This window comes from Penicillium riverlandense, assembly GCF_028828495.1.
Source record: "Penicillium riverlandense strain IBT 135883 chromosome Unknown utg000003l_segment0_segment0, whole genome shotgun sequence".
Classification (NCBI taxonomy): domain Eukaryota; kingdom Fungi; phylum Ascomycota; class Eurotiomycetes; order Eurotiales; family Aspergillaceae; genus Penicillium; species Penicillium riverlandense.
Window position 1 is genome coordinate 5,481,162 of NW_026643196.1, and position 24,541 is coordinate 5,505,702.

Genomic DNA, 24,541 nt, shown 5'->3' on the forward strand with positions numbered 1-24,541 from the left:
CCTTTAGGACGTGATACTAGGTGTTTGGATTTTGATTCCCCTATCGCTTTCTGTATTGATTTCACCCTCAAAATTTGTGATATTTTTACTGCATAATTCATACCTCGTAGCCTTTTATCTAACCGAAATCAATCCCGCATACATACATCTTTTAGATATAACTGGGCAGCTCAAGATGTCTACAACAGACCCTTAAGCACGGAGGTCTGCTCAATAACCGCCCGTTTGCTGGTGCCACCAATAGCATCCTTCAGCTCAACGGCACGCTCATAGTCCAGACAAGCCTGGACATCGTCACCAAACCGGGCATCAACGTTCTTAAGCTGGTCCAGCGAGAGCGTATCCATGGGCACACCGTTCTGCTCTGCCAGCGCAACCACGCGACCAGAGATATGGTGACCCTCGCGGAACGGCACGCCCTTGCGGACGAGGTAATCCGCGATCTCGGTAGCCAGCATCTCCGGCGCCAGGGCGGCGGTCATCTTTTCCGGGATTACGGTCAGGGTCGACAGCACGCCGGTGGCGATCTGGATGCTGTCGCTGACGGTCTTGACGTGGTCTAGCATGGGCTCGACGCTCTCCTGCAGATCCTTGTTGTAGGTTGTTGGCAGGCCCTTGATCGTGCACATCAGGCCTGCCATTTGGCCGAAGGCACGACCGGATTTGCCGCGGAGGAGCTCGAGGCTGTCTATAAATGCATTAGCGACGATTGGGCGAGAAAAAGAATAAAGGGAGAGATATAAAACTCACCGGCGTTCTTCTTCTGGGGCATGAGCGACGATCCCGTCGAGTAAGCGTCCGACAGACGGACGAAGCCAAACTCCAGACTGCTGTAGATAATCAAGTCCTCGGCCCAGCGCGAAATCTTCAGCATGAACGAGCTGCCCCACTGCATGGTCTCCATAGCGAAGTCACGGTCCGCCACAGCGTTCATGGAGTTGTAGAGCAGACCGTCGAACCCGAGCTCCTTCGCCATGGCCTCGCGGTCAATCTGGAACGGGTTACCCGCCAGCGCACCGGTACCGAGCGGGCTGCGGTTGACACGGCGGATGACCTCGCGCAGACGCTGCAGCTCGCTGGCAAAGGCAGTGGCATGCGACAGCAGCCAGTGGGACCAGCGGACGGGCTGGGCCTTCTGCAGATGCGTATAGCCCGGCATGAGGTAATCGATCTCCTGCTCGGCGCGGGAAATCGAAACCTTGATCAGGTCGCAGAGGCAGCTCTCAATGGCACGCAGCTCGTCACGCAGCCACAACCGCATATCCGTTGCGACCTGCTCGTTGCGCGACCGACCGGTGTGCAACTTGCCGCCGATCTCCTTGCCAATGATTTCGCCCAGACGACGCTCGTTGGCCGTGTGGATATCCTCGTCGTTCGCCTTGGCGACGAAGGTGTTTGTGCGCCATTCCTCGGCGATCTGCTGGAAGCCGCGCTCGATCTCGGCGAACTCGTGTGCGGTCAGGATCCCATTCTTGGTGTTTGCGCGGGCAAAGGCAATTGAGCCGGCGATGTCCTGCTTCCAGAAGACTCGGTCGTAGGGAAGAGACTCGTTATACTGCACCATGAGGGGGTCGAGGCCCTCTGTTGTGGAATGATCGTGTGAATCAGTGGGGATGAATGAGAAAGTGCCGGGGTAGGCATTGCATGCGACTCACGGGTAAACCGGCCTCCCCAGAGCATGTTCTCGGCGACTTTGGGGTTGCTCATCTTGAAGGTTGGGGTCAATTGGAGGAGAAGGAGAGAGGAAAAGATGTCGAGAAGGAGAGAAGCAGCAGTTGGGTTGAATCATCCACGCTAACCCTAATTGAGATGACCCCCACTTCTATCACCGCAAGTATAGCACATGTTCTACTACATGTAACTACATGCAGTGCCTATCTATACTCCCAACCGCCGCACAGATTAGAATTTGGCCCTTCCATCATTCACTTGGAGAATTTGCACAGGCATTCTGGTCCTACTGACACCGCGCCAGGGAGATTCATCGGAGCCGAGAAACCGACCACTCGGGAAACGAGCCCACTACACTGAGGACAGCTACTAGCAGAGCTGTCCTCACTATCCTCCAGCTGTCTGATGCAGACATTAAAATTGACGGTTACATGGCCTCACACTGCGTTGAGATTAGCCACTGCATAAGGTAAACCGAATCACACTATAACTCACATGCAATCACTCAATCTACTTTCGCAAATCCAACATATCGTAGGCTGAGATGCATCAAATCCTGGGAGTGCAGAAGGCATGGACAAGCGCCTCTTCTATCGGGCCAGCCAGCCTGGTCTTGGACAAACTTTGAGCTTTTTGAAGGACATCTCTGTGCATTGCCAGAAGGAGTCTGAAGAGTTTGAAGATGAGTATTCTGCCGGCCTCTGGGGGTCTTGGGGTGAGCAGAGTGTGAAGGAAAAGGAGAGTAATCTTGAATCCAACGTTTCTTGGCCGGCACAGTGGGGAATTAAAAGGCCAAAGAAGAAGGTACAAAAGGTATAATAGAGGCTTCGCATCCATCTCACAGCAAGAGAACTGTTCAAAATACATGGGCATGTACAGATGGGAGAACCCGGTATATCAACCATGTCTGTGCCGTCTTGCATCACATTATGATCTCGAACTACATTTTCAGATCGAGGACTCGTGACACAACATTTTTTGCGGTCTTGCCTTTTGTATATTTGTAACCAATGTTCAATCAACCAACTCAATCACAGTCCAGGTCACTGTAGTCAATGGCTTTCCCCCAATCTTCTCCATCACACGCCGACTCGCCTGGTTATACTGCGCTACCTCAGTATGCACCCATCCACCGAGTCGATCTTGATGATCAGCAATCTCAACACTATCAGCCCCAAAGAGCCCTCCCGGCGCCATACCGCGACGCATCACTTCCTTGGACAACCGCAAAGCAAGACCCCGACCGCGATGCTCCGGCTCAACATGCAAAGTAGCCAACGCACCGTCCGTGCCCAGGAAGGCCCAGGCAATAGGCATCTCGTCATGATCATCGACTATTGTTTCTGATGCTGGCGAAGGATCATAATAGACAGCCACACCGGGCATGGTAGACAAACTCTTGTTGGAGCGGGGGATGTGCGTACGACTCTGGACCAGATCCAGGTGCGCCGGGAGGAGGCCGATCCTTCCACGGCGGTCCTGGTATCTGTACCCCGAAGGCAACGCCGAATCGCCGTCTGAGCTGAAGATCTCTCGCGGGAAGAAATATTTTAAGTAAGCAGGATCATCGAAGCGATGCACCTTGATCCCCTTTCGGGGATTATCAGCGGAGTAAATCGGCTCGCGCTGGAGCAGCGTAAAAAGACCCGTATGTAGGCTGCCAATGAGAAACGCGTGTGGGTCTGGCGCGGGGATCAAAGGCACGCCATTGTGAGTCTGAGGATCCTCATTTTCCTTAGTCTCCTGCACGAATGACAGGTACGCCGGGAGCAAATGAGTTTTGACGTACGTCAACAGAGCTAGTAGCTGGGCGCGGACCTGCGCTAGTACCGACGAGGTGACATCTAGCACAGACACGATATGATCGGAGCCCGCGATCGGCAGATTTGACGTGTGCTCCGCTTCAAGGCTGGAATAGACGACCATCTGGGTCTCGCGTCCGCGAAAGAGATCCACCCACGCAGCCAGCCACGGCTGTTGCTTAGGGGCTGGGGTACCTGGGGCGAAAGTCGCTAGGATCTTAGCACTAGATGAAGGATACGCGAGGGCGTGTTGGATACGCCGCACGACGGTGGCAGAGTGCGGCAATTGAGACGCGAGCGCCGGCAGGATGCTGGCGGCGTCGTGCTCGTAGATTTCAATTGCTGCAGGTTCTGCCATCGTAGATTATTCCCGAGTACCTGGATAGGAGACAAGGCTTAATCCCCTAGTGCGTATTGACAGGTTGACAGCCCCCTTTGGGGAGATGGACAGGTGTCGGGCATCGCGTGAGTCAGGGTGGATCCGCCCTAAAGAGTAGCCCTAACTACCTTCGGAAACGATGATTAGAAGATCGTGTCTGGGACACTAAAAGGATCTGCCATCATCGACCAAACTAGCGACCAGAATTTGTCAACCTGGTCCGTGCCTGTGGCGGTGCGCGCTATCGATTTTAATATACAACCGACCCCACACTGTAGAGATCAATGCAAGCATTGGCCTACTAGGGAACAGCTCAGTGGAACCATCCATGATAGATTAAAGGTCTAGGCGCATAGTTTGACGCTTTTCGGTAAGACTCTGACATAAAGCTTAGAACATCAGGATTTTCATTTGACAGCTGTCAAAGTAATATTGCAGACTACCACCCTTCCAGAAACGCCATATGAGAATGAGAAATTGATCAACCAACGCCGCACAGAACTTCTCGACGGCTGCGTCATTTTGTCCCATCGTCATCGCCCCCCACCAACAAAGGAAAACAAGTGCAAGAAAGACAAAACGGGTCATGGCTCATCAGTAGTCGATAGTCCTACCAGGGACTGCGCGCCCCCACCATCCAATCCTCCATCGCCAGCCATTCACTCCACCGCGCCTCGGCTGCCCGGATTTCATCTTCCGACGGATCTCGCAGGGGACGCAGGAATGGTGCTTGCTCATCCGGCAAGATGTCGTAGGCTGCCTTGGTCGAGGCCCACCCACTGCTCTTGGCCGTGAAAAGGTAGTTCACCCGCTCTTGCTTGTAAATGCAGCCCACACCGGCCTCCCAGTCAGCCCCGAAGAAGGCCTGCAAAACAGCAGGCGAATCTTGTGCGGTGACAATCAGGCGCCTAATATACGGCCTGAGAGAAACAAACGGCGCTGGTGTGGAGGGACGCGGATGTGAACCGGCCACCGCCAGGCCCATGCCTTGGTGATAGGGCAGTCGGATGTTGATGAACGCAGCAACTGACTGCACGATAGGCGAATGCTGGCTGGTTGTGACGAAAAACTGCACGCATCGCTTGTAGTGGGGGAACCAGCCCGTTGGATCCACCCGGCCAAACTCGCCTTCCTGCAGGACAGACTGGGCCTCTGGGTTGTTGATTAGGGCATCCTCGAGGGCACGCCTGTCCGAGGAGCGTTCAGCATCCCGTTCGACAAATCCTGGACCAGGGCAAAACTTCTCAGAACTCAGGCCGTGGCGCACCCGGTGCGATAGACGGGACAATCGGGACCGCAGGGGGGAGAATCTCTTACTGGGATGGGCGGCTGACTCGCGCGAGCAGCGATCGCGCATGTCCATACACGGAGAGCTTTCCCAGGACTCTCTTCCGGAACCCTGCATGCTCAACGACATGATCGGTTGGGGGCATGTGTAGTAGTGAAGATAAAATAATATCAAAGTCAAGTGAAGTTGATGAGAATGAAAGAGGTATCATCACCCATGGGGGCGATGGGGCCTTATAGGTGCCAGGAAGATCGGTTCATCCATGACGGTCACGACGGACAGACCGAGAAGAAAGGGTGAAAATGAGAGCAGTTCTGAAGATCCGATCAATAGAAGCTCCAAGCCACATCCACCAGCCACGGTCATGTCCGATGCCCGTGCGTTCTTTCTAATGCAAAGCTGTGGCTGTGTTGGTGGAGACAATGTGCATTGTCGGCGAATGGCAGCATCCCCAATACGGTCGGGGATCAATAGCAACTTCAATAGCGCCGACCCGGCCGCCAGGATTCGACCTGGATGCTCGCTAGCGGCAGATCATTGATCTGGCCTGGTGATGGCTGGCTGATGGGCGTCACGGATGTATTCGGTCCATCTCACGGTCCCTGAATTAAACGTGGAATGGAGGATGCAAGGGGTGGACAGGGATGATCCCTGATGGTTCTCACATCGGGCTCCCCGTGGAATGACGCTAAACCCCCATCGCCGAACTTCGATCTATACGATCTCAGCCCCCGCTTATTTTCTTGGCGAATTATCTCAAATCATGTCTGAAGGCATCGTGTTTAAAATGCAGCTTGCTCGCATCCTGCAGCTCAACATCCCCAACAAGTTTTTTCTTAATCACAAGCCAACCATGAGTTACAAGAACAACTATGAGCTTCACGTCAGTGTACCGATGGCCCCACTGCCCTACGCTGCCCTAGCTGACCAGCTCCCACAGAACCGAAGCAGTCTATACGGCCGCCGTTCGCCACCCCCGGACGAACTGCTCGCCCCGTTGGCGACACTCTACCCGCATGTCGCAGCCATGCAGCCGCGGTACAACTCTAATGGCTGTACTTTTACGGGTTACCGCCACACAGGCTACTGGGCCTCAGCCTATACAACACAAGGCCTGGATGACCAATTGTTATCTGCCCGAAAAGATGGTGCGCGGTGCTGTCTGAGACATATTCGACTTGTATGCTAATCAGTTGCGTTGTAGATCATCAGCCCTGCCGCTTCGCCACCAAGCTACGACGCTTCCTCAGTCGAGATGACCTGAAATACCGGCGACGATCTCATGCAAACGCATAACTTGTATCTCCTTCGCCGACCCCTCTTTTACTCCGTCTGTTCGGCTGTCCTATATCAAGGATGAATGCCTGGGTCGATTTTTTCTCTTCGACATGTCTCTTCTACTACAATCCTCTGTTCTAGTGAGGGATTAGCAAGGTGTTCTATGGATTTTGCACGGAGATTGGTTACGATGTTTTTATTTTAGCTTTCTATTCTAGGCTCTGGATTGAGTATTCGATGTATATACAGAAACTTTACTTGAACAAATGAACGAAACGAAACTATGGTTGTACTCGATATTTACTAAGCCATGGGTGTCTTAGATGTCTACCGATGGAGTAGAGTACGTCTGCGCCAGACAAATTCCTCCATATTTGACAGGACTATCGATAGACTCTCTAGTGGCAACATGGCAGAAACCCAACATGAAACCTTGCTATGGATTGTTAAAAAAAGCAAAGAAACCGACTTCAGTCCATGACCCGCATGCCGCCGATCCTGCGCACCAGCCATCGCCACGTCCTCTCCCAAACGCCGATCGACAAACTCTACCAAGCACCCTGAAGGAAGCCAAACGCTCAACCTACCACAGGGCAGAGCTTAGTGTTAGTTGACTAAAGATCCGGTTCTGCGCCGCAGTTTCCTTGCTATATCGAACCTTATCTTCCCCTCTATGAGGAATCTTGCATATCGCCGTGGAAACATATTCCGGTGCAGTCTCACGGCTTCTAATGTACAACTAAAACAACTAAATCTTTTATCACAATGTATCACAATGCGAAAAGCATAAACACAAATACAAATCAATCCTCGTGTAATATGCGTATGGAGCAATAATGAATGCTCAAATCAGTGCTTCACTTTCCCTCCACCCGAACGGTTTTACGATCTGAGGCCCGAGCCGCGAGAAACCTTATAGCGTCAACTCAACTTCTTTATGCCCCCACACCTGCCTGCCCTGCCCTGGCAGCCATGCGTCAGCCCCCGTATCCTCAGATCGAAAACAGGAAGTATTTGAAATATCTTGTCTATCTCCTTCCCCTGCTGGTCTATGTTAGTGATAAGCCTCAGCTGATGATGCCACTTTGCATATTTCTTTTTCCTCCCCCTTCCCTTCAGTATTACTACCTTCTATTGCAACGTTGTATCCCAGCCTTATGGAAGTTCTAGGTCGCGGTCAAGAGGATGAACTGTTAGTTACGCCGTGGGGACTTTGCGCTACATGTTCTACCAGGCCGAATACCGCGCTATAGGGTGATGGTACTTGGTTGAGTACCCCCATCTTCAAGGGATTGGCAGGGTAAATGAATAAATAAACCCTGGGGTTATATTCACGGAGATGCCAACAAGTACTTACTTGGGATCTTGCCTCAACTATATATACAACCAGTTCTTCATTTGTTGAGCAGGTTCAATTCTTATACTAGACAGAACATGACAGCCTAGATTTCTGTTGCTATCCTCGCAACCTCATTGTTCAACTCGCATGCTCATTTACAAACAGCAGAGCACTCAGCAACTCATTAGTAAATACGTAGCGACCAAACTTGGCTTAGGGGGCCAATGAACAGTGCAGAGAATAATCCTGGGTAAAATTCATCCGGGGTAGCTTGTCATAAATCCCGGCTTCTTTTCCCGCACTCCTCACGTGCCTTGGAAAACATCTACCACTATGCAAGCAGAGATTACCAGACGCCGAGTCACCGCCGGCAAAGCATGTATCAACTGTAAACAGCGCAAGATCCGCTGCGATCGCGCTCGTCCCCGCCGGAATCATAACATGATATTTCGAAGGCTCTCCAGACTATCCAAATTCCATAACTTCTTACGCAGTTGCTCTGTGATCTCTTTCACCAGTCAGTTTCTTTACGCCTGGCCTGGAACGGCCTGTTATTCCACCCTGACAGCCATGCAATGGTATCAATTACTGCCTCCACGGCCTCGACGCTGATGACCCATTGGTATTTTGAGCACTCAGGGGTGAAAGCGAAACCATCTGCTAGTTGTTATCCTAGAACTGGCCCCTTCGCCGCAAATGGGTTGTGCTGATCCAAGTCGCCTTAATGCTGGACTCGGCACCTTCAACACCGCAGTGTTAAGCCCTAACATGGTTGTGCTGGGGAATCTGTATAACGTCTCCCCCGTTCAGGTCGCCTATCAGTCCATATAATTGCTCCGACAAACAAAGCTTCGCTACTCGTTCTTCGCTTTTCCCCCGAACAAGGTCATGCCGTCTCGATGTGGTCTGCATGCACATCCCCCTCCTTCCTATCCACATATCCGGTCAAGGTCACGTCCTGCCCCTGTCTCATCCGTTTCCACAGCTCGTCTGCTTTTTTCACCGGAGACATGCTCCGGTCCATGAAGGTTAGGTCCACAGCCTCCAAGCTGAAACCAGCCGTCTCGGGGTACAGGAAGTAGATCATCGGGACGAACGCAAGATTGAAAGCAGCGAAGATGATGTATGTCTTCCAGTGAATGTTATCTATCGCTGACGGAACTATTTCAATCACAACAAAGGTGGAGAGCCACAAAAAGGCTGTGGCAAGACCAATCCCTTTGGATCGATGGGCCAAGGGGAGTATCTCCGGTCCATAACACTATTGACTGTCAGCACCAGTGATTTGCGCCTGAATGAGAGGTTACCAACCCAGAGACCGCCCATAAACCCCCAGGTGTAGAAAGCTTGGTATGCGAATAGCATCACGACAGCCACGATTCCGGAAACCTGGGTATCGATGGCCAGCATTGCTGCCAACACCACCATCACGGCCGCCATTCCAATGGCCGATATCATGAACGAACGTCGTCGACCGAGCTTTTCAATGGAATACCACGTCCCAAAGGAGGCAAACAGGAACCAGATTTGGAGAAACCCGGACATGAGCAGGGCCAAATGACGAGAAAATCCGACCGAGTCCTCAAAACTAGTTAGTGAGGTCAGCATGAACTAATGTGCCTGCGACACGGGTCTCTTTCATACATGACAGTTGTATAATAGCTAATGGGCGTGCTACCACTCCACGCTTGACACGCATTGAGCAGACATGCGAGGCCCACCCGACGGCGAGAGCGGACGTGGTCGTCGCGAAGCAGGTCCATCCAGCCTTTCTGCTCGCTTTCAATCGCAAGAGCATCCTGGATTTCTGCCACGGTGTTGGCTAAGGCAGTCTCATCCACGACGCCATGAGAAGATCGCAGCAGGCGGAGGATATCGGTGGCTTCCTGGTGACGACCGTGCTGGAAAAGCCAACGAGGCGCTGTTACTGGTGTCAGCGTTCATATTCTCGATACACCGGCCTGGGGTCACTTGCACTCGGGCATGAAAAGCAGCATGACATTCAAGCAAATTCCCAAAAATGCTTGAAAGGCCATGGGGAAACGCCAGGAGGCGCTGCTCATATACGCAGACATGGCATAGTCAATCCAGTACGCTAGCACCTGGCCCAGAATCAAGAAACTCAGCGACACGGCAACCAACATGCCGCGCTTGTCTCGTGTCGCCGTTTCGGACTGCCAGACCGGCAGGTTGCTGGTAATCAGCCCCAGCCCCAGTCCGGCCACGATCCGACCTACAATCAACTGCGAGACAGTGTAGCTGGATGCCTGCAGAATCGCACCAAGACTGAGAACGCCTGAACCGACCTGGGCGACCGTCAACCGACCCCATCGGCCACCACTGAGAGCGGTGCAGAGACAGCCGACCAGACAGCCGATCACAAATAGCGCCGTCACCGTGCCTTCCATTGACGAACTGAGATGGAATGTGTCCGTGAAGGCATTGGCTGTCAGGAGTCCCCCAATAACTCCATCGTCGTACCCTGAGAACGAAGTCAGTTCATGAATCCCTCCTATGTGCACCTATAAGAGGTTTACCGAAGATAATAAAGCCCATTCCTGCAGAGCAGGTAATGGCAGACAGTAGGCCTCTACCGGAGAGCCCGAGATAAACCATGGTGCGTTCAATTCACGGCAAATGCGCAAGCCAAGTTGCAAGCAGAAAGCCTGCCACGGGATGGGGCGCCATCTGAGGTTTTGTACCCCGACAGCATGTGAGCCTTCAGCGATGATCTCGATGGACAGGCGACGGAACTGGGGTACTGAATCTCCATGGTCCAGCTTGCCTGGCGTGGGGGTTGCTGCTGCTTGCGCGGGGAACGTGGATCCTGGACCCACGCTCAGCTTCAAAGATATTGATTCTGCTCAGAGGCGGACGGTTAGTTAAGTCGCACTCGAAAGAGAGCGTGGGGTAAATTGCGTGGGGTGAGCCTTCCTTCGTTCAAGGACAATCCTGCTGATGTTTGCTATACTCTATCAGGTACACTTCGGGTTGATCCCGAGGAACTATCTGGTTCTGCTGGCAGGCTCTCGAGTCATTTCGCATGCTATTGGTGGAATTTTCCTTTCTTTAGTCGATTGTTGTGGAACTGATTGTTTAGATTGGGAGAAGGTTCTCATCCCGAGCTGTGTTCATCGATGCCGCCGCCTTAATCGACCATCGACCAGCCCTCAAGATGACATAGAGATTCTCTACAGGCGGAGCTCAATAGGCTAACCCAGCTACTGTGTACAACGGCTCAACTTCAAGTAATTATTAACTATCAGGGGAAATACAAACAAATGAGCTAATCCCCAAAAAGAGAGTGGGTATAGATGGGAAACATGAACATCGCAACACCACCACCGAGAGTCTCCCAAGCGAACACAAAACAAGGCTCTCATCTCACAGCCCCATGTGCTCCAGCAAGGAAGAAACAGAAAGAAGAAACGCCGATTTTGCTGAGATCTCGTCCTTATGCATCGAGACTGACTCAGTTCCAGACTTGTCAAACGGGAAAGAAACAAAGGAGAAAAAGAAGAGGAAGCAAAAAGTGCGCTGTAAACGGCGTATCATGGTCATTTCGTCTCGTCTTGATCATATTCATGACTGCATCATGCTGGCCGAGCCAGCCGCAGCGGTGCCCCAGCGAAGTCGCTTCAGTCCTCCGCGGACGGCTTCCTGGCCGCACGCAGCCGATGATGACCGAGCGCCAGGAACGCCTCCATCGCCCATCATTCCTACTTCGGCTCGTCCTACCTCCCGGCCGAGCATGTAGCCTGCCGAGAAGCTGATGGCGGAAAACAGAACAACGACGCCTGCGCTGATGACCCACGTCATGATCGTGGGACTGACTGCGGTGGTTGAGTCTGTTATGCTGGCACGGCGGCTCTTTTTTGAAGCCGCGCCGCGCTCTTTAGGAGAGGTGGACCGACGTTTAGCTTTGGAGACGGCAGGACCGGCGGAAACCACGGGGCCGCGTGGGTGTCTTCGTGGTAGGGGTGGTCCGATGGATGGGCTGGTTTCCGTGTATGGAGTCGACGATGGTGGCTCTTCGCCGCCACTTTCCTCTCCCATGGCGACCGATTCGCCTACAAGGCGGAATGTTGATGGCTGTGCGCCCGAAGGGCCAGAAGTCGAAGGTTGAGGGTCGGGCTTGGGTAGTCCTCGTGCGGCTGCGGCGCACGAAAGCAAGGTGGACAAGCTCGCACGAAGGGCTGCGTCGTGGTCGGCATGGTGGGAAGGTGATATCATGTTATAAGGGCTGTGTTGAGGTGGATGTCTGCGCGAAGGACCCATACTGGGATAAGAGTCTCTTCGAATTGCGGTACGACGACTGGAGTTCGACAAGACACTCGGTTGAGACCGGCGAGAATCGGTCGGCCGAGTCCACGAGGGATGCTGCGTGACTGGCGGGTGCGTGAAGACATTCGGCTGAGGCACGAATGGAGACTCGCTGATGCGAATTCCTAGTGCGGTGGAGGCGTCATCTTCATCGCTGGATGACGCTGCGTCAAATTGGGATGAGGGTGGTTGAGTGGGGAGAGGTGCGCGGAGACAGGGGCGGCCGATCTCTTCGTTGGAACTGCTGAGAACCCGGTCTGACTCGCTCTCACTCTCTTCGTATTCCTCCTGGCTGCTGCTTGCGAGGCTGGCTTCACGCGAGGAGTAGTCTACCTGAGCCGTCGTGACGGCTGCCAGGCGTTGCAGACGGCGTCGTCGACTGCGATGATGGTATGCGCCCGCTTCGCGATGCTCGACCCGAAGGCCAGTGGTAATGATATCATCGTTCGTGGCAGCGGATGATAGAGACGAAGATGATGGTTGCGACGATACCTCGATCCAGGAGTCTATATAATAGCGAAGTGAGTACATTGTGTTGTGGTAAGGTTATTTGCATGGTGAACTCGATCGACAGGGGAGAGAAGAAGCGCATGAAGGTCGAACGGTATAAAAGGAACAACATACCCTCTGATCTCATGGGTGCAGCACCAGACACTGACCGTGGCTGACCAGCGTTCTCGCGAGGCGGCTGATGGCCATCGCGCGTCATCCGACTTGCGGCTCTGGGCTCATGCACCTGACCTAGGAGGTCGTAGTGATTTGGTTGCATGGCCAGTTAAAGATGGAGGAGGGAGAGAAAGAAAGAGAAGAGATGAAGAGGCAAGGATGATAAAAACAGGGATAGAGTGTTGAAGAGAGCCGGGGTGGGCTGATGAAGACTGAGCGGTCAAGAACGTGGAGACGGTTTATCTTATCGGGCTGGAGATCAGGATCCACTCCATCCCTGTGGTGCCCAACCTGGTCAGTCAGGGTGTTGCCAGGGCCGGATTTCAGTTGGCCTCTGAAAAGCAGAGGTTCACCAAAAAGATGTGGCAACTGACTCTGAGGATAGATGGATGGGAGGGAGGGAGGGAGAGGGAAGAAGAGAGGAAGGAAAGGGAAAGAGAGAGAGGCAGAAGGGGATGATGAGGTGAGATCAGCAGACGGAACAGGTGATGTGCAGAGGAGAACCCGTGATCTGCAGAGGGGCAGGCAAGAAAGGAGAAGATATAACAAAAAGAGAGGATAGTAGCAAGGAAGAGAGGAATAGATTATAAGAAGAAGAAAGAGAAACCAGACCTGACCTGACAAGACAACTCAACAGAAAGGCCCAGGCTGCGGGGAAGCCCGTGTGAATGGGGCAGGCGGAAGGGGAGGGCAGTATACGGAAAGTATAGATGACGTCGAGAATTAGTGAAGTAGATGATGAAGTAGATGGATGCAATTCAGAAGAGAATAATAATAGCGAATAATACACAACTTTTGAGATCGTCACACAAATCAATAAATCGAGTCATAGTCACGCCGGGTTAGTAGAAAGACCAGAACACAAAACAGTTAATGCTTAGAAAGTAACCTTGGTGCCCTTGTACTCAGGGATGCTGCCCTTGCCCTTGTTGAAGCCGCCACGGCCACCACGGTCGCCGAAGCCACCACGGCCTCCACGACCGCCACGGCCACCACGATCACCGAAGCCTCCACGGCCTCCGCGGCCACCGCCACGGCCGCCGAAGCCACCACGACCACCGCGGTCGCCACCGTTGCTGGGACGGGGAGTGCTGAAGTCCAGGCGCATAGCACGGCCCTCGAGCTCCTGGCCAGCCAGAGCCGAGTGAGCGGCCTGAGCCTCCTCGACGGACGAGAACTGGACGTAGCCGAAGCCCTTGGGGCGGCCGGTCTCCTGGTCAGTAGGCAGGCGGATGCCTAGGATGCTGCCCTGCTCGCCGAACACGTCGCGGAGAGCGTCCTCGGAAGCGCTGAACGGCAGGTTGCCCACGAACAGAGTGTCGCTGGCGGGGCTGGTCTGGTCGCCGTAGGAGCGGGCACGAGCCTGGGCGCGGTCACCGCCCTGCTGAGCGTTGTTCTGGCGGCCAGTGGCGTAGTCGAGGTTGATGGTACGGCCATCAAGATCGGTGCCCTTCTTGGCCTCCATGGCCTTGGCAGCATCGGCAGCGTCAGTGAACTCGACGTAACCGAATCTGGGAAACATGGTCAGCGATCAATCTAGAAACAATCGTAGTAAAGCCAGCTTACCCGCGAGAGCGGCCGCTGTCACGGTCAGTGACGATGCGAACGCCAGACAGCTCGCCGAACTCGGCGAACTCGCGCTGAAGCCACTCCTCGTCGACATTCCACGACAGGTTGCCAACGAACAGATTGGGCGAGGCGCCCTCAGGAGCGGGAGCAGTCTTGGTCTTCTTCGCAGTCACTTCAGGCTCATCATCGGCCTTGCGCTTCTTGGAGGCCTTGGCAGTATCCTCGCTGTCCGACTCAGACGCAGAGCTGTCAGAGTCATCAGAGTCAGACTCAGACTCAGACTCAGACTCGTCGGAAGAATCCTGTCAAATTCAAATTAGTGATGCGTGATAGACGGGGAAAGATCAGTAACTTACCTCCTTGGCCTCCTCCTTCTTAGCGTCCTTCTTGGCCGGCTTCTCATCCTCGGACTCGGACTCAGACTCAGACTCAGAGCTGTCGCTGGAGTCGGCCTTGGCAGCGGCCTTCTTGGGAGCTTCCTCCTCAGACTCCTCCTCAGACTCCGACTCGGAGGAAGACTCAGCGGCCTTGGCAGCGGCCTTCTTCTCCTTGGGAGCAGGCTTCTCGTCCTCCGACTCGGACTCCGAAGACTCCGACTCGGATTCAGAGGAAGACTCAGCAGCCTTAGCAGCAGGCTTCTTCACCTCCTTCTTGGCCGGCTTCTCATCCTCGCTCTCACTCTCGCTGCTGCTGGAGGCATCCTTCATGTCCTCATCGCTGTCGGACTCGGACTCGGAGCTGCTAGGAGTAGGCTCCTTCTTCTTCTTGTTCTTCTTCTCGTCCTTGGCAGCAACCTTGCTAGCAACAGCCTTACTCTTGGCCGACGAGGACTTGGACGCCTTAGCGACACCAGCGTCCTTGACCTTGCTCAAGGTCTTGTTGGGCTTCTCAGCCTTGGTGGAAACCTTGGTCTTCGACATCTGGGCCAGAGAGTGTTAGTGGTGAGGATCCAGATCAGGGGAGGACAGGACATACTGTAGTAGATACAGATAATATGTGTTTTGGAATGTGCGGCAAAGCCTTCAACCCTCAGAGCACCCGATTTGGATGTGTGTGATAGTAACCCTCAGTAACCCGCAACCGACAGTGTTCAAGCCCACAGAGACCGACAGGAGATACACAACTGTCTATAGTATGAAACCCACGAAAAGAGCCCAAAGAATAGATTTGCAGTATTTCAAGCCCACGATGTGATCAGCCCACAGAGATGTCTGTTGAAGTACTTGGAAAGTACAGCCCACGCTACTCAGTTAGTGAGGAGAAGGTTTTGCAGGGGATGGTCACCTCAAAGAGAGAACCAACGGAATGATAGGGGAAGGAGACGGGAAAGGGGAAAGAGAGAAAAAGTGTAAGGATGAGAGTGAGAAGGAAGAGAAGAAAAAATCTGGGAGGCAGGACAACGGGAAGGAAAAAAAAAAAAAAGTCAGAGGCTGCTGGTCTGACCGCCTTCTTAGTCGGGGCTAGGGGAAGGAACAGACCCAGCAGAATCAGAAGTGGATAACTGCCGGTCTTGCTCCGGACACCGCGTCTCCTGCACCTTCACTACTCACGCTCCTTCACTCCAACTCACCCACTTTCTCCCTTCCATAACCGCTTTCTCTACCACTGATGTGACGGGGCTCAGCTGTCAACTGGCCTGCCCTCTCCTCGCCCACAATGGCCCCTTCAACCCCATCGTCGCATCGGCCGCGTCGCAAGAGAAAGCTCCACACAACCACTTCCACCACCGCCGCGACCACTACCGCGCCTCGCTTGAACAACAACCTCATTCTGCATGTTGGAGTGGGAAAACAGGTGCCTGCCTTCCCACTGGTCTCGTTCCTCTGGGCGGCCCGAGCGGGTGTTTCGCAATGGCTGATCCTACCTCTCACGCTCATGGCCGTCGGTCTGTTCCGGTGGGCGGTTGGGCTCTGGGGCTACTCGGGTAGGTGTGGTCATATCACTTGGCTTATTTCGAGGTCTGACACCTTCTAGGCTTCCAGGTTCCACCGATGCATGGAGACTTTGAGGCACAGCGACACTGGATGGAGCTCACCATCCACCTGCCCACCTTCAAGTGGTATCTCTACGACTTGCAGTACTGGGGACTCGACTACCCTCCCTTGACTGCATATCACAGCTGGTTAGTGGGCAAGATGTAAGTTTCTCGGCGCTCATTCGGTGGACGATTATGGCTGACCGGCATAGTGGCTCTGTCGTCGATCCCACCTGGTTTGCCCTGGACGCTTCCCGTGGCTTTGAACACCCTAACCTGAAAATCTTCATGCGTGCTACCGTCGTGATCTCCGAGTACCTGGTCTACATCCCCGCTGTCGTCAATTTTCTGCGCCGGTACACTCGGATGCAGGGTGTCCATGCATGGTCTGCATCGATTGCACTGGTTGCCATTCTCCTCCAGCCTGCGACTATCCTCGTAGACCATGGTCATTTCCAGTACAATACAGTTATGCTGGGCCTGGTGGTTGCCAGCTTGGATGCTATTCTGGCCGGTCGTATGCTCTGGGCCTGCATCTTTTTCGTGGGTGCATTGGGGTTCAAGCAGATGGCACTCTACTATGCTCCGGTCATGTTCGCCTATCTGCTGGGCGTCTGCTTGTTCCCCCGGATTCGGGTGCTCCGGCTCGTTGGTATCGCTCTTATCACGATCGCCGCTTTTACCCTCCTTTTTGCCCCTCTCCTGGTCGGGGCAACGAGTGCTGAGGCTCGGAAGGCGTTTTCTGTGGCTCAGCCCCCGCCCTTGCTTCAGTCACTGCCCATTGTGGTGGACAAGAACTCCGTGGTATACGCGGTTCTCTTTCAGCTGACACAAACCATCCACCGAGTGTTTCCCTTCGCCCGGGGCTTGTTCGAGGACAAAGTCGCCAACGCGTGGTGCGCCATCCATACGTTCTACAAGCTGAACCGCTTCGATACCGGGTTGCTTCAGAAAGCCTCGCTGGGAGCTACAGTGGCTTCGATTATTCTCCCCTGTGTCATCATATTCCGGCACCCGCGTGCGTCCCTGCTCCTCCCCGCTCTGGCCTGCGTCTCTTGGGGATTCTTTCTGTTTTCCTTCCAGGTTCACGAGAAGAGTATCTTGCTACCCCTCCTTCCCATGACGCTTCTTCTGGCCGGGGATGGTGGTCTGAGTAAGGAGATCCGCGCATGGGTGGGTTGGGCCAATGTCCTGGGCTCATGGACCATGTATCCGCTGCTGAAGCGCGAGGACCTCCGCGTGCCGTACATCGTTATGACTCTTCTGTGGGCCTATCTCATCGGTCTTCCTGTATTCTCCTGGGAGACGTACCGCAATCGAGGCACACCAGAACTCTGGACGCTCACCAAACTCGTGCATTCTAGCTTTTTCCTTGCCATGATTGCCTGGCATGTCCTTGAAGCGTGGGTACCTCCGCCAGCGGGCAAGCCGGATCTGTGGGTCGTCTTAAACGCCCTCATCGGCGCTGCTGGCTTCGGAATCGCCTACCTATGGTGTCTGTGGAAGTTGATCTGCCAAAGCTGGCCCAACAGCCGCACGCCGGCCAAGGAGATTGGTCCAAAGAAGAAGCTATGAGGCGCGTGATTTGATTTTTGCCAAGGGTGGCCACCGTGTATGTTGAATTTGATACCCCATTTAGAGGAGGACCACAAAGCACTCTGTGCTAGCACATTCCAAAATTTGAGTCTTTATCCTGAAAGAGCTGGGATAGTTGTATTCGTAAATCCTGCGCCTAATTATAGATCTTATCCACAGAAACCAGTGAAACTCCAGCCCGTAAATGCTATGGTACAAAAATGCAGTATAATACACTCCACGCTCACAATCCTGGGATCAGACCTTAAATCCAAACCCAGCCATGCAGGTCTTGTACTGCTCGATCATCGGCTTGCATTCCTGGGTGGGGTCGTCGGTCTTGGAAAAGAGCATGCAGTCGTCGCGGGCGGTCTTTTCGGTTTTGCACACGCAACAGGGCTGGTTTGTCTGTTAGTTTTGCGCCTGGTATGTGTCGTTGGGGTTGGTTTGCTAGTCTCGGAACATACCTTGGGCTTCTCGGATTGGGCGGGTTGAGCTGGTGCCTGGGCTTGAGAGGCGGCGGAGGTTTTGTCTTGATAGAAAATGAATGGGTTAGTGAGTTCGCCATCAAAAGTACAATTCTGAGTCTTCTTGCGCGAGTATGGGCTGGCGATAAATGGCTGCGTTTGCAATGAAGCATTGAATGGACTTACCACCTGAACCGAAGAACCCGAAGAGCGACATGGCTGGTAATTGAACTGGAGACAAGCAGGCAAGAACGAGGGTGAGCAAGTAAGTGAATTGCAGTAGTCGAGACGAGAGAAAACGAGAGAGAGAGAGAGAGAGAGAGAGAGAGACTGGATGAATTAGTAATGGCAGAACTGCACAATCAGTCCCTGTTGTCCGCCGTAGATCTTTTTTCGTTATCGCCGGCCCAAACAGTCCGTTCTTGCCTCCTTTCTGCCCTGCCCTCTTTGTCTTGGATTTTGGTTTTTGACTCTGTGGGATCTTTCCTCCTATCCCAATACTTGGTTTTTCTCTTATTTGTTTCTTTCATCCCCACACCAAAATCTTTCAATCCCCAGCGCCACTACCCCCGCCATGGCCCCTCCAAAGGTTTTCTCCCTCGAAGGCAAAGGCCTCAAACTCGACACCGCGGAGGATATCGACGCCCACATCAAGCCCCTCGTCGAGAGCACTGACTACACGGAGATCCACTTCGGCGGTAACACCCTGGGTGTGGGTGCCTCGGAGCGACTCGGCGCTGTCCTCGCGACCCAAAAGAACCTCGAAGTTGCCGATTTCGCCGACATTTTTACCTCTCGTCTGCTGTCGGAGATCCCTCCCGCCCTGAACTCCCTCCTGAATGCAATTCTCGAGATCCCGGCCGTCCACACCGTCAACCTATCCGACAATGCTTTCGGTCTCAACACACAGGCGCCCCTCGTTGACTTCCTTTCGCGCCACACCCCACTCCGCCATCTGATCCTGAACAACAACGGACTGGGTCCCCATGCGGGTACACTGGTGGCCGATGCCCTGAGCAAACTGGCGGAGCGCAAAGAGGAGGCCCGTAAGGCTGGCAAGGAAGTTGCGCTGCTGGAGAGCATTGTCTGTGGACGAAATCGCTTGGAGAATGGCAGTATGGAAGCATGGGCGCGTGCCTATGAGAAACACGCGGCGGGTATCAAATCTGTGAAGATGACCCAGAACGGTATTCGGCAGGAGGGTATTTCGCATCTGTTGAAGAACGGCCTTCGTCACGCGAGCGCCCTCGAAGTCTTGGACTTGCAGGACAACACCTTTACCGTTATGGGATCTACGGCTTTGGCAATGGTTCTGCCCGGCTGGCCCGAACTGCGCGAACTGGGCGTTGGTGATTGCCTGCTGTCTGCCCGTGGTGGTGTCAAGGTCGCTCAGGCTCTGGGGAAGAACCAGAACCAGAAGCTCCAGACTCTGCGTCTGCAGTACAACGAGATGAAGGCAGATAGTGTGAAGCAATTTGCCTTTGCGGCCAAGACAGCGCTGCCTGGTCTGCGCCGCGTGGAGCTCAATGGAAACATCTTCTCGGATGAGGACCCTCACATTACGGATCTGCGTGAGCTGTTGGAGAGTCGCCAGGAGAAGCACGGCACTGATGATGACCCTGAGGATAGCTGGGGTCTTGACGAGCTGGACGAGCTCGAGGAGGAGGGTAGCGAAGAAGAAGAGGAGGAGGAAGAGGAGGAGGCAGAGGACGAGGAAGAAGCAGAGCGCAAGGCCGAGAAGGATCTGAAGGACGCCGAGCGCGCCGAGGAGGAGAAGGTTGCGCAGAAGCAGGACAAGGACGTCGACGCGCTGGCCGAGGCCCTGGGCAAGACTGGGGTGTAAGCCAGGCTGTCTCTTTTGCTGCCATCCCATTCACGGATTACCGCCCATCTGCGTCTCCAAGCCTGAGTTTTGAGCGACGACTCTTACGCCCCAAAACCGCCCTCCCATATACCCCCCGTCTGCCACGACTGCACATAATCTCATCCCCCAAAATCATGCATAGCCATTTCCCCGTGTCTTGCTTGGAGGATACAGCTCTTTCCCATAGATGTGAATACACTTTGGATTATTTATCAGAACAATCTCTATTGTGAACTATTATCATTGTATTATTGAAGTATAGTGGGAATGCGGGATCCGCTGCCGAATAGGCTTGGCATCAAACCTCCCAAACCCGAAGAGAGAGAAAAAAGAACTTTGCTTCTCCATCGCCCGCCCATCAACCATCTCTCTCCTTTCCCTCCTCTCTTTCACCCTTTTTGACACGGCTCTCTCTTTTTCTCTCTCTCTCTCTTTCCTCTGCCATATACCTTTTCCGTCCTGTCGCTGCGACCGCAGGATTCACCTGGAGTGAGTGGCCACCCCCATTCCCCCCTCACCCTCCAGTCCCTCCATCTTGCATAACGGCGGTTGCAAGGTGCAGAGTTGGATGCGCATTGTTTCTTTGCTTTTGCCTCTGGTCTGTTCGGCAATAAGAACCCTCTGGATGGAAAGCGAACATGACACGTGCGGTTGACGAGGGGGAGCACACTCGACCAGAGACGTCTAACCGGGCCGGATTATCTGGGGAAGAGATATTTGCGCTGCTGGGATTATCATGCGTGTACGGCGGGCGAGATTCTGCCATGCGCTCTCTGGATCCAAAAGTCTGATTGAACATTTGACTAACAGAACCGTTGCGCAGTTTGTGACCAGCTCTCCTATCTACGCATACGCTCCTTATTATTATACCACCCGAGTCGCACATCACATCCTACCTACCCGTGGCCATGGAATCCAAAGAGATCGACGCCAAGGCGAAGTCCTTGACCAAAGCTGCGACGCAGAATGAGCCAGCATCGGTGATCCTCAACATGCTCAAAGATTTACAAAAGGGGGTGCGGGCAACAGAAGACCTGCTTCGACAGACACGCATCGGCATCATTGTCAACAAATTCAAACAACACAAGTCCCCCGAGGTGGCGCGGCTGTCGGGCGAGATCGTGTCCAAGTGGCGGAACGAGGTGAACAAGCAGAAGACGGGCGGCGCATCGGCCGCGAACCGAGGGTCCAGCGGATCGCCGCGGCCAGCACAGAACGGGGCGGCCACGCCCTCGTCGACCTCGATGTCGGATAAGGCGTCGAAGCTGTCTGTGCCGCCGGACAAGCGCACATGGAAAGCGGACGGAGTGGACACCAGCCAGACGGGCAACAAGGTGCGCGACAGTTGTTTGGGGCTGATGTACGACGGGCTGTGTGTGGGATCGACAGAGTCACCGAAGGCGATTCTCGCCAAAGCGTCGGCTGTCGAGGCGGCGGCATACGACTCTCTGGGCCCCGAGACGAAGGAGCAGTACCGCACGAAGATCCGCAGTCTCTTCCAGAACCTGAAGAACAAGTCAAACCCGATGCTGCGCGTGCGCGTGATGAGCGGCGAGATCACCCCGGACCATTTTATCCGCATGACACACGACGAGCTGCGCTCTGCGGAGCAGCGCGACGCCGACGAAAAGATCAAGAAGGAGAACATGGACAAGGCCATGGTTGCGCAGGCCGAGCGCAGCATCAGTACCAGCTTGCAGTGCGGCAAGTGCGGCCAGCGCAAGGTGACCTACACCGAGGCCCAGACGCGCAGCGCCGACGAGCCGATGACGCTATTCTGTACATGCCTGAACTGCGGCAAGTCGTGGCGGCAGTGAATCTTTGACAACTGGGTAGAGACAGAAGTGTATTATCTTTCTTTTTTCCTGTCGTTTTCGGGGAGTGGACTCGGTGTTTTTGCCTTGCGTTTTGCTCATTTCCGACTGCGTTTTTTGCGATCTGGGCTCTGGCGGTGGTTCTGGAGTTGAAAACACATTTTGAATCTAGGCGATGATCGATTTTCTACCACCTTCATGGAATACCTAGAATCGAACCCATTTGATCAACGTCATGGTTATGTAAGGGCTTTGCTGTGCTGCAACTATATACCAACTCTGTTTCAACCTCAACCCTATCTACAACCAGAAACAAACCAAAAAGATGACATCAAGAATCACACTCCTCGAACCCGTCCTCTCCCTCTGCAACGCCTTCACCACGCACGCACCGGTCTCAACCCTCCTCTCAACCTTCACCACACAACCAACACCGCTAGTCCACGAACACGGCCTCCCCCAGTTAGCCCCCTTCCTCGGTCACTCCTTCAGCGGCACAGACGGAGTAGCGCGGTACTTCGAGCTCCTCGCGGACCTACTAGAGATCACAGCCGTGACCTTTGAACCAGACGACAACTGGCTCGTCGATGACGCATGCATGTGCGTCTCGCTGCGCGGGTCTGCAACTTTTAAATGGAAGGCCACCGGCCAGGCATGGGATGAGACTTTCATGTACCGCCTTGCGTTGGCGACCGATGTGAGCAGTGACCCCGGGAAGAAGGGAAGGTTGCTTGTTTGGGAGTATAGGGTTTGGGCTGATACGGGTGCCGCGTATCTGGCCCGAATGGGGAGGTTGGGCGAGCTGGTCACTGGAGAGGTAGGGAAGGGGAAGGGTGTTGTGGAGGGGATTCATGTTCCCGGACTAGGCGATGATGTGCAGAAAGATGTGATGGGTGAGACGGAGACGAGGAGCAGTCGGGACCGGAAGAGGAGCGGGTGTCAGGATGTGCTCGGTGAAGGACTAAATGTGTATGGATCTTGTGGATGACGAACAGATTCTTTTTTCAAAATCAAAGCTTGTACCTTCTACATCATCAATGTCCTCCTCGCTGTACAGTCTCCCAATCAATCCACTGCACATCCCCAAACCGGCCCTCCTGATCCTGGAACACCGCTGCCGGCGTGCTATACGGCTCATAACCCCGAGTATCGAGCAGGGTATCAACACCACCATCAACACGACCGGTCCTATTAAAACCAGGCCCGAAGACATCATACTCCGCCATGAAAGTAATCCCGGGCTCATAGCGACCGACGCCATCAACAATCCAATCAATATACCCGCTCGGCTCAATACTAGCATCTTCGTAGGTACGCGCAAAGATGGACCGCTGCTGGCTGTTCCACGGCCGGCCGAGCGCGCAGGTACCCTTGACCTCCGCGGCGACGGAGGCGTTTGCCGCATGCACATTCGAGTCGACGATGTAAACCCCGTACTTGTTTTCAAAGGTTGTGTTGGTGCCTTTCCACGCTGTGATTCCGCCGCCGCATCCGCGCAGGAGGACTTCGGAAGATTGGATCCAGGCTGTGCCGAAGCCGTATAAGAAGTCCGTTTGGCCGGCCAGAATGCTCTTGTAGAAGTATGCATTTCCCAGTTTGCCCACGTAGATCTAGTTATGACGGTTAGTTTTGGAATTGCTTATTGCGGATCAAGTAAAGAACACTTTGAAAGGGATAGACTGACAGTATCCTGATACGAGTAGAACCCGCAATAATAGAACCCGCCATTAGCACGACTAAAGCTCAGCGCATGCGCCGGCCCAGCTGAATACTCGGCATACGTATTCGTGAAGTCGATATTATAAGCGCGGAAATCACGATTCCCAAACGGCGTGTCGTCCGGCACGGGGTAACCCGTGGTGCCGGAGCCCGTAAGACTCGCATCCAGGGTTGGCGAAACGATCATCACGCTCGAGTAGACATTGTCGACGCTCTGGCCCGTGCTGTCCTTGTTCGCTGCGTCCCAGGTGATGGTGACGAGGTTGGCCGCTGCGTCGGATGGGGAAGTGGTCTCGCCGAGGAGGGTGATTGGGCCGGAGCGGGTGATGTTGAGTTGTTCCTTGTAGGAGCCGGCGAGGATGAGGATTGTTTGGGTGGATGCGTCGTTGGGGAGGGAGTTAATTGCTGCTTGGATGGTTGTGAAGTCGGCCTGTTTGTCTGATGCTGAGACGACGATTGTCCCGTCCGGGCAGTGGGTGCTAGAGGCCTGGCATTGTTGGCGGGATGTGCTGCTGTGCTGCTTCTGGTGCTGCTGCTGGATGGCGGCGGAGTGTGCCCAGATGGTGTGGATGGCTAGAATGAGAAGAGACAGGAGGTGTAGACGGGCCATGTTGGCAGCCATGGGATTTTTCGGTGCAATGCAAAGCTCGATGGAAGAGTCCGTTCTTATATACACCACTGGACGCGAGTACATAGACCGGAAGTCATTGCGGTGCAGGAACGGACGGAAAATCTTCTCGTCTCATCTAAGTTGGCGCTACTTGGGTAGGCCAAATCGCCAGGGCGAGAGCTCCACCAGCGAGAAGTCGAGA

General features: G+C 54.1%; 13 protein-coding genes across 13 annotated transcripts; 5 read left to right on the forward strand and 8 right to left on the reverse strand.

The window, feature by feature from the left end:
* Nucleotides 1–179: 179 nt before the first annotated feature.
* On the reverse strand, nucleotides 180–1,707 carry N7474_005867 (argininosuccinate lyase ARG4; the record flags this gene model as incomplete). The annotated part of the gene is made up of 3 exons (XM_057197282.1): nucleotides 180–688; nucleotides 751–1,581; nucleotides 1,656–1,707. The coding sequence occupies 3 exons, from the start codon at nucleotides 1,705–1,707 to the stop codon at nucleotides 180–182; spliced, it is 1,392 nt and encodes a 463-aa protein (XP_057054678.1).
* A 978-nt stretch (nucleotides 1,708–2,685) lies between these two features.
* N7474_005868 (Acyl-CoA N-acyltransferase) lies at nucleotides 2,686–3,831 on the reverse strand (the record flags this gene model as incomplete). Its single annotated transcript, XM_057197283.1, has 1 exon — nucleotides 2,686–3,831. One exon carries the CDS (start codon nucleotides 3,829–3,831, stop codon nucleotides 2,686–2,688), a length of 1,146 nt encoding a protein of 381 aa, XP_057054679.1.
* A 631-nt stretch (nucleotides 3,832–4,462) lies between these two features.
* On the reverse strand, nucleotides 4,463–5,269 carry N7474_005869 (uncharacterized protein; the record flags this gene model as incomplete). Its single annotated transcript, XM_057197284.1, has 1 exon — nucleotides 4,463–5,269. The coding sequence occupies one exon, from the start codon at nucleotides 5,267–5,269 to the stop codon at nucleotides 4,463–4,465; it is 807 nt and encodes a 268-aa protein (XP_057054680.1).
* Nucleotides 5,270–5,903: 634 nt separating this feature from the next.
* Nucleotides 5,904–6,329, forward strand: N7474_005870 (uncharacterized protein; the record flags this gene model as incomplete). Its single annotated transcript, XM_057197285.1, has 1 exon — nucleotides 5,904–6,329. The coding sequence occupies one exon, from the start codon at nucleotides 5,904–5,906 to the stop codon at nucleotides 6,327–6,329; it is 426 nt and encodes a 141-aa protein (XP_057054681.1).
* Nucleotides 6,330–8,643: 2,314 nt separating this feature from the next.
* N7474_005871 (uncharacterized protein) lies at nucleotides 8,644–10,373 on the reverse strand (the record flags this gene model as incomplete). The annotated part of the gene is made up of 5 exons (XM_057197286.1): nucleotides 8,644–9,018; nucleotides 9,069–9,345; nucleotides 9,402–9,678; nucleotides 9,733–10,239; nucleotides 10,295–10,373. The coding sequence occupies 5 exons, from the start codon at nucleotides 10,371–10,373 to the stop codon at nucleotides 8,644–8,646; spliced, it is 1,515 nt and encodes a 504-aa protein (XP_057054682.1).
* Nucleotides 10,374–11,339: 966 nt separating this feature from the next.
* Nucleotides 11,340–12,849, reverse strand: N7474_005872 (uncharacterized protein; the record flags this gene model as incomplete). Its single annotated transcript, XM_057197287.1, has 2 exons — nucleotides 11,340–12,586; nucleotides 12,705–12,849. 2 exons carry the CDS (start codon nucleotides 12,847–12,849, stop codon nucleotides 11,340–11,342), a joined length of 1,392 nt encoding a protein of 463 aa, XP_057054683.1.
* Nucleotides 12,850–13,623: 774 nt separating this feature from the next.
* Nucleotides 13,624–15,235, reverse strand: N7474_005873 (putative nucleolin protein Nsr1; the record flags this gene model as incomplete). The annotated part of the gene is made up of 3 exons (XM_057197288.1): nucleotides 13,624–14,257; nucleotides 14,313–14,617; nucleotides 14,672–15,235. The coding sequence occupies 3 exons, from the start codon at nucleotides 15,233–15,235 to the stop codon at nucleotides 13,624–13,626; spliced, it is 1,503 nt and encodes a 500-aa protein (XP_057054684.1).
* A 736-nt stretch (nucleotides 15,236–15,971) lies between these two features.
* N7474_005874 (dolichyl-P-Glc:Man(9)GlcNAc(2)-PP-dolichol alpha-1,3-glucosyltransferase ALG6) lies at nucleotides 15,972–17,865 on the forward strand (the record flags this gene model as incomplete). The annotated part of the gene is made up of 3 exons (XM_057197289.1): nucleotides 15,972–16,239; nucleotides 16,290–16,452; nucleotides 16,503–17,865. 3 exons carry the CDS (start codon nucleotides 15,972–15,974, stop codon nucleotides 17,863–17,865), a joined length of 1,794 nt encoding a protein of 597 aa, XP_057054685.1.
* A 258-nt stretch (nucleotides 17,866–18,123) lies between these two features.
* N7474_005875 (copper metallochaperone COX17) lies at nucleotides 18,124–18,549 on the reverse strand (the record flags this gene model as incomplete). Its single annotated transcript, XM_057197290.1, has 3 exons — nucleotides 18,124–18,264; nucleotides 18,333–18,397; nucleotides 18,519–18,549. The coding sequence occupies 3 exons, from the start codon at nucleotides 18,547–18,549 to the stop codon at nucleotides 18,124–18,126; spliced, it is 237 nt and encodes a 78-aa protein (XP_057054686.1).
* Nucleotides 18,550–18,906: 357 nt separating this feature from the next.
* Nucleotides 18,907–20,175, forward strand: N7474_005876 (GTPase-activating protein RNA1; the record flags this gene model as incomplete). The annotated part of the gene is made up of 1 exon (XM_057197291.1): nucleotides 18,907–20,175. One exon carries the CDS (start codon nucleotides 18,907–18,909, stop codon nucleotides 20,173–20,175), a length of 1,269 nt encoding a protein of 422 aa, XP_057054687.1.
* Nucleotides 20,176–21,104: 929 nt separating this feature from the next.
* Nucleotides 21,105–22,013, forward strand: N7474_005877 (transcription elongation factor DST1; the record flags this gene model as incomplete). Its single annotated transcript, XM_057197292.1, has 1 exon — nucleotides 21,105–22,013. One exon carries the CDS (start codon nucleotides 21,105–21,107, stop codon nucleotides 22,011–22,013), a length of 909 nt encoding a protein of 302 aa, XP_057054688.1.
* A 322-nt stretch (nucleotides 22,014–22,335) lies between these two features.
* N7474_005878 (uncharacterized protein) lies at nucleotides 22,336–22,998 on the forward strand (the record flags this gene model as incomplete). The annotated part of the gene is made up of 1 exon (XM_057197293.1): nucleotides 22,336–22,998. One exon carries the CDS (start codon nucleotides 22,336–22,338, stop codon nucleotides 22,996–22,998), a length of 663 nt encoding a protein of 220 aa, XP_057054689.1.
* Nucleotides 22,999–23,044: 46 nt separating this feature from the next.
* N7474_005879 (putative pectin methylesterase) lies at nucleotides 23,045–24,339 on the reverse strand (the record flags this gene model as incomplete). Its single annotated transcript, XM_057197294.1, has 2 exons — nucleotides 23,045–23,620; nucleotides 23,695–24,339. 2 exons carry the CDS (start codon nucleotides 24,337–24,339, stop codon nucleotides 23,045–23,047), a joined length of 1,221 nt encoding a protein of 406 aa, XP_057054690.1.
* Nucleotides 24,340–24,541: the final 202 nt, after the last annotated feature.